The sequence below is a fragment of the Lactuca saligna genome, chromosome 1 (genome assembly GCF_052625555.1).
Source record: "Lactuca saligna cultivar CGN05327 chromosome 1, ASM5262555v1, whole genome shotgun sequence".
In the NCBI taxonomy this organism is placed as follows: Eukaryota; Viridiplantae; Streptophyta; class Magnoliopsida; order Asterales; family Asteraceae; genus Lactuca; species Lactuca saligna.
In genome coordinates, this window is record NC_136417.1 from 69,423,977 (window position 1) to 69,430,662 (window position 6,686).

The window sequence follows — 6,686 nt, forward strand, 5'->3', positions numbered from 1 at the left end:
TATCTACTTCTACATCAGGGATGATGTTGTCTTCATCCACCCAGAAATCACTATCATCACTGTCCTCACTCTCATCACTTCTTTCAGTATTGTCTTCATCAATCTCTATGGTATCTTCACTTCCATCATCAACTGCAAAATCTCTCATCTCTACATTCTCATCATTCATTTCATTTCTGCCGTGATTCTCTTCTTCAGTGACTTCCTTATTAACTGTATTTTCCTCACCTTCATGAACCTCATCATCTACATTCTGTTCATTAGACTATAAATTTTGTTGGTACAATCCAATATCAAAGTCATTAGCTGCCTCATCAAATTCATTAAATCCCTGGTTAATATCATTACATGCCTCATGAAATTCATTAAAATCCTGGTTAATATCATTACATTCCTCATCAAATTCGTTAAATCCGTGGTCAATTTCATTATCTGCATCATCCTTATTCCCACCAATCCTATCAACACTAACATCATCCATCACCAATTTCTTAATACATGATGACAATGGTTTGTCCTTGATAAATTCCCTTTTCTTATTATATTCAGGGGATATTGACAAGGCTAAAGCAGCTTCATTTGCTATCACAGGTGGTATGCATGTTTGTGGCATGCCACTGGGTTGGTTATTAGTTGGGGGGGTTTGATGTTCATCGATCTCCTCTAATTGCTCAATAATAACTCTTCTTACAGGTTTAGGAGCCATAAAGTAAGTAAGCAAGTTAGTAATACCATGCTCGGTGTAAACCCTTATCAGTTTATGCTCCTTCACATACTGGGAAAGATTGAAGACATCATCATCATTTCCTAGGGCCCGTAGCCCAAAATGCATGTCTCCCTTTGGCACTCGAAAATGATAGTAGATAACTGGAGGAACTGAGTATCCTAACCCTTTCATAATCGCATCCATCTCGTGAATAGAAAACTCTTCTATATCCACCATATCTACATACGTCACAGTACCCTCAATGTAGTTGACATTTGGAAACTTTGTGAACTCACCTCCATGATGTAGCTTGATGGTAAACAATGTAGGGTGTCCATCTTCAACATAAGAGAAAAAAAAAAAACTTCAGAAGGTATGATTTCTTGTAAGAAAATCAACAAAATGATCAAAAACAAAATTACGTACCATAAACCACCCTTGGGTCGAATGACGTGCTTGACAACCTTAAGTGCCACATTGGTATATGCATTCACTACGAAACTTGCCTGATTGAAGCTATCAACCTTGTTAATCAGTTTAGGGTTCTTGATCCTCAGTCAATGAGGAGGGAAATTGTATCGACTCACGGTTTTTAAGGACTATAAATGCGAATTAGGCTCGATATTATCCGTATGGCAATGCATACATACGAACTCTCCTTTATTAATATAAAATAAAGGGCATAAATAGGGAATGACCAAAATACCCCTGATTTGACTAGTCAAACATAACTTAACAGAGGGAAACAGACGGAAGTTAACCCATTGGACCAAATATGCAAGAAAATGGAAACTTTGGACTTGTGGTGCTAGCCAAAACTTTTTTAGACCAAAGTGGCAATTTTGTGTAAACCACAGGGACCATTTGTGCAGTTTTATCTTGTCAAAATAACACATAGTTCTTGAATATCACAACTCAAGATATCTCTTTTATGTGTTCGAGTCTATAATTCTATCTTATACATAATAATCAATTATGTGGCTAAAATCATTAAGCTTTTCACTATGTTCATAACAACTCTATATTATAAACATTAACATTTATCTTGGGTTCTAAGACCTTTTGTAATCATGCTACAAAAAAATAATTACATAATAACGAGATAAGACGATACCTTAAGTTTACTTAGTAATCTCTCTCTCTCTCTCTCTCTCTCTCTATGTGTACAATAATGAAACATATCATCACCTCATGAACTCTTAAAGGTCGTGTTGCGTTTTGTCGTGCATGCAATGTTGGACGTGTGGTGTCAGATGCATTTAATTAAACGCGCCAAGAGACAGATGTGTGATGTGGCTTCTACGTCACAATATTGTCATATCATTTATTTGGTAACGTGTTAGATTGATGGTGACGGTCACAATATTTACAACAATATTGTAAATATAGTGACATAATTGAGAAAAAAAAACAATGTCAAAATCGTAATTTTAGATATAGTGACTTGAATGCAATTCAAGAAAAATTGTTAAGAGTAAATTACTGAAATCGTCCTTATGGTTTGGTTAAAATTGCACGTTTGGTACCTAACTTTTTTTTTACACTCGGATCGTCCCTATGGTTTGATTTTGTTGTGTTTTTCGTCCCTGTGGTTTGATTTTGTTGCATTTTTCTTCCCTTACATACATAAAGTTAGGGACCCAACATGCAATTTTTACCAAATCATAGGGACGAAAAACGCAACAAAATCAAACCATACAGACAATCTGAGTGCAAAAAAAAAAAAATAGGAACCAAACGTACAATTTTGACCAAACCATAGAGACGATTTCAGTAATTTACTCAATTGTTAATAGGAGAATAGGGAGAACCGGACATTTGCTTGATACTGCAATAAATTATAAATATAATGAAATAATTACAAAAAAAAAAAAGAAAAAAAAAAGAAAAAAACTCGGTATCAAATTCAAAATTTTGTGATAATATTCTGATGTTTTTGCAATTTGCCCTTTTTTTTATCGTATGATTTGCTATAATACATATACTTATGTGTGGTTTTTTGTTTGGATATTAATGGTTGTTTATCCTTATTTATCGGTTCATTTATGTTTGCTCGTTTAGCATTCGTTTATATCCTTTCATTTACACATATGCATTTCTATGAAGAGTGAAAATCATTTGTTTATGTGTACGTTTATGTTCATTTATTTACACATATGCATTTCTATGAAGAGTGAAAATCATTTGTTTATGTGTACGTTTACGTTCATTTATTTACACATGAATTTCTATGAAGAGTGAAAATCATTTGTTTATGTGTACGTTTACGTTCATTTGTTCAAATAAACTTAATAAACACGAACAAATCATGTTCATTTCACTTAAAGCACTAGTCCCCGGTGTCATACATACATAAAAATATATAAATAAGGGGATGAATTATTATAACCCAAATGTCACTAACTTGATGTTACTTTAGTAGTGTCGAACATTCAGCACACAAAGGAGAGAGCTACGATGCTTTCTGCGAGCCTAAGAATGAAACCAACTGCAACGGTGTCGCATTAATACTTCATTATAGTAATTAAAAAAATAAAGTACTTTTAAATTTTTTGTTTTCATGCAACAGATTGATGCCATAGAAACATGCATACTTTTAAAGAACAGATATGTCTCATGAAGTTATATAAAATTACCGTTAAAAATGTTATTTCTTTGAAAGTAAGATATTCATATTATAAATGTTTCAAATTGAATCCTTATTAGTGTCCATTAACCCAATTGAAAAACATTAAGAAATTATATAGAGATCAACAATATTTTTTTTATAAAATATTCTTAGTGAACGAATGAATCATATTCAATAAATAAATAAATAAAGCAAAATATTCAAAATAAATAAAACATAAAAATTTATCTAATTTCTACTTCTCATCACATGACTTAAACTTGGAACGGTGTTGCCCACCACTTAGAGTCGTCCTCCGCCTGTACCTTCCCGGTGGTCCGGTTTCCGTCAACAAAAGCATAATACCTTAAGAAGAAAGCAAGTGTCAAAACCAACCATTCCATAAAGAACATCAAAACACAGAGTCCACCGGCCATCTTCAATATCACCGCCGCATCGTCCTCCCTCACGTACGACTTCAACGCCGCTAAGAAATTCGAAGTCGTCGTGAAAATCAGTACAGATACAGATCCCTGGAAAATCGCGGTGAGGACAGCCGCCACCATGTGGGCTGCGTACCACTTGCTTGACCCGGCCGACACCGCGTTGCAGCCTGAAATGGCTCCGGCTATGGTGATGATGTGGAGGAGGACAAGCAGTCCGCCGGCGACGGAGGGGAGAAGGCGGAGGGAGAGTGTGAGGAAGATGCAACTGGAGGCTGCTCCCAGTAAGATGTAATTGCTGATGAGGAAGAGTTTGTGTGTCTTGTAGTGTGATTGAGCATCGCTTGAGAGACCCATTTGCTTAAACTTGTTGTCTGAGTTTTCCGGGGAGCTGTGGCGGTGTTGGTGGCGATGTAGTTACACTAGCGGTGATGGGAGGAGAAGTTAGATGGTATTGAATAGAAGGGTTTGGTGTGTGTGTGTATATACAGATACAAAACGCATTGACGACCGTTTGTTTGATAACGGCTAGTTGGAGAAATTACTTGCCCAACGGCTATGAAGACGTTTGCAATGTGATGCTTTTTCTGAAGAAGAAAAATAAAAGGGTTGTCTACCTTTTTCAAAAATTATGGGCATAGTTTTTTCATACCTCAAACCATTTTTTAGGATTTTAATTATTATTGTTATTATTATTATTTTGAAAACTTGAAAATAGTTTAGTTATTGGGGAAATATATTGATGCAATAAAAATGGTTATCGTAAACAGAAAAAAGCATAGAATGAGAAGTTCAAAGAAAAGTTCCCATTGTGAAAATCTTATGTTGTATACTAAGGTCCAAGTGGCTAAGGCTTTTAGTTAAACATGTATTTAATATTTAATAGTTGCTAAATTAACCTTTAAATTTCAAAGTATGGTTTTATGTGATGATGCAGGCATTTAAGGATAATCATGTTTGTAAAAACGAAAACCGATGAAAAAATATTGTACATTGCTATTTTTGCCCATAAAGTTTTGTATAAGTAAATGAAAAATAATAGCATTGTACTTTTATAAAATCAATTAAGAGGGACATAAAGTAGTTAATGGTGGAATTGAGTAAATAACTAAACAAATAGCATTGTACTTTTCAGGATATGATTAAGTAGTGGGATAATGACTTAGGAGGGTAATAAGGTTTTCAGTTTGTCCGTATTAGGTCACTAAGGTTTTTTTTGTGCGTATTAGACCAATATGGTTGTTATTACCGTTTAAAAATAGCCTTTTTACCGGTTTTAACGGGTAAAAAGGACTATTTCTAAACAGTAATAACAATCATATTGGTCTAATACGCACAAAAAAAAACCTTAGTGACCTAATACGGACAAGCTGGAAACCTTATTACCCTCCTAAGTCATTAACCCTAATTTTAAAGACATTGAGAATATATGACCATCAACAATAAACTACTTCGTTTAGAACTCGCGTCGTCCCATATAACCAGCTACTCCTCTATATGGTGAAGCTCTTCATCTATAGTCGTCCCTTTGGGGACATCCGATAAAATTGGAACGATACAAAGAAGATTAGCATGGCCCCTGCACAAGGATGACACACACAAATCGAGAAATGGTCCCAAATTTTTTTAACTCGCGTCTTCTCTGGAACCCTAATTCCCTTTTCAAATGCTAATAGAGTTCAATTGCAATTCTTACATTTTAGTAGTTCATCTACTGAAGTGATGATCATACAACATGTGGATTCTATGGTCAGATTGATCTTCTTGTTGATGTCTTCAACCATTTGTGGCAAGTAAGGGTGATCTTTCTTTCTATAAAGTCTCCTTTAAGTTTTTTACTTTTCATGTCATTAAGTTTCATGCTTTATAAACTTTCGTTTATGTGTTGTATATAGTATGTATGTATTTGTTTATGTGCTGATTTTTTTATTCATTTTGCAACTTTAGTTTCTTAGTTCATGTTTTGGTTTTGCTTTTTATAAAATAATTGATAATAGACATTCTCTGCAAGTCCCTATTGGTTTTACATTTCCATTTGTTATCAAATGTAGACATTGATGAGAGGTATCAAAGTGAGATTGTTTTTGTACATATGGATGTGTTCATGTAAACATTTAAATGACAAAAAAGAAGTTATTGATAAAATGTTGCATATTTATGTAATGAAGATCATCAATCATATGAGTTTTTGGACTTAGAAGTTCTGGAGGGTTGTGAGATAAGTTTAAATGGCAGCAACTATTTTCAGTCAAACAAATCAGTCACATTGATTAGTAAGCATGTTTTCTAAATAATTAGGGTTAATGACTTAGGAGGGTAATTAGGTTTCCAGTTTGTCCGTATTAGGTCACTAAGGTTTTTTTTGTGCGTATTAGACCAATATGGTTGTTATTACCGTTTAGAAGTAGTCCTTTTTACCGGTTTTAACCGGTAAAATGACTATATCTAAATGGTAATAACAACCATATTGGACTAGTACGCACAAAAAAAACATTGGTGACCTAATACGGACAAACTGGAAACCTTATTACCCTCCTAAATCATTATCCCTTAAGTAGTTTTATGTAACTTCATGAAGTAAAAGGGTAGCTATGTAATTTACAGCATTATGATAAGCCTTTTAAAGAGTTTTTGTTTGTTTTCTGTATTATTTTTTTTGGATTAAAGGTAAGTAATTTTTTTATGTTTATTTAAAAAGTTTCAGAAAAATAGATAATCGATGAAAAATAACTTAAAAAAACAACATTGTTGTTGGATTTAATGGTGGAATTGATTAAACACTTAAACAAATATTATTGTGCTTTTAGGATATGAATATGTAGTTTTATGTAATTTTATGAAGCAAAAAAGGTAATTATATATTTTACAAAAGTACGATACCCTTCTAATGAGATTTTACTAGGGCCGTATAGTATTTGGATAAAATCGA

At 33.6% G+C, this 6,686-nt stretch overlaps 1 protein-coding gene and 1 non-coding gene across 2 annotated transcripts; one reads left to right on the top strand and one right to left on the bottom strand.

Annotated features, from left to right (window-relative positions):
• Positions 1 to 3,445: 3,445 nt before the first annotated feature.
• Positions 3,446 to 4,226, bottom strand: LOC145039363 (uncharacterized). The gene has a single exon (XM_078987429.1). It carries the CDS (start codon positions 4,112 to 4,114, stop codon positions 3,590 to 3,592), a length of 525 nt encoding a protein of 174 aa, XP_078843555.1. The 5' UTR covers positions 4,115 to 4,226; the 3' UTR covers positions 3,446 to 3,589.
• A 1,053-nt stretch (positions 4,227 to 5,279) lies between these two features.
• LOC145027882 (U6 spliceosomal RNA) lies at positions 5,280 to 5,382 on the top strand. Its single transcript, XR_013675645.1, has one exon. It is a non-coding gene; the product is annotated as a U6 spliceosomal RNA (small nuclear RNA).
• The last annotated feature ends 1,304 nt before the right edge of the window (positions 5,383 to 6,686 follow it).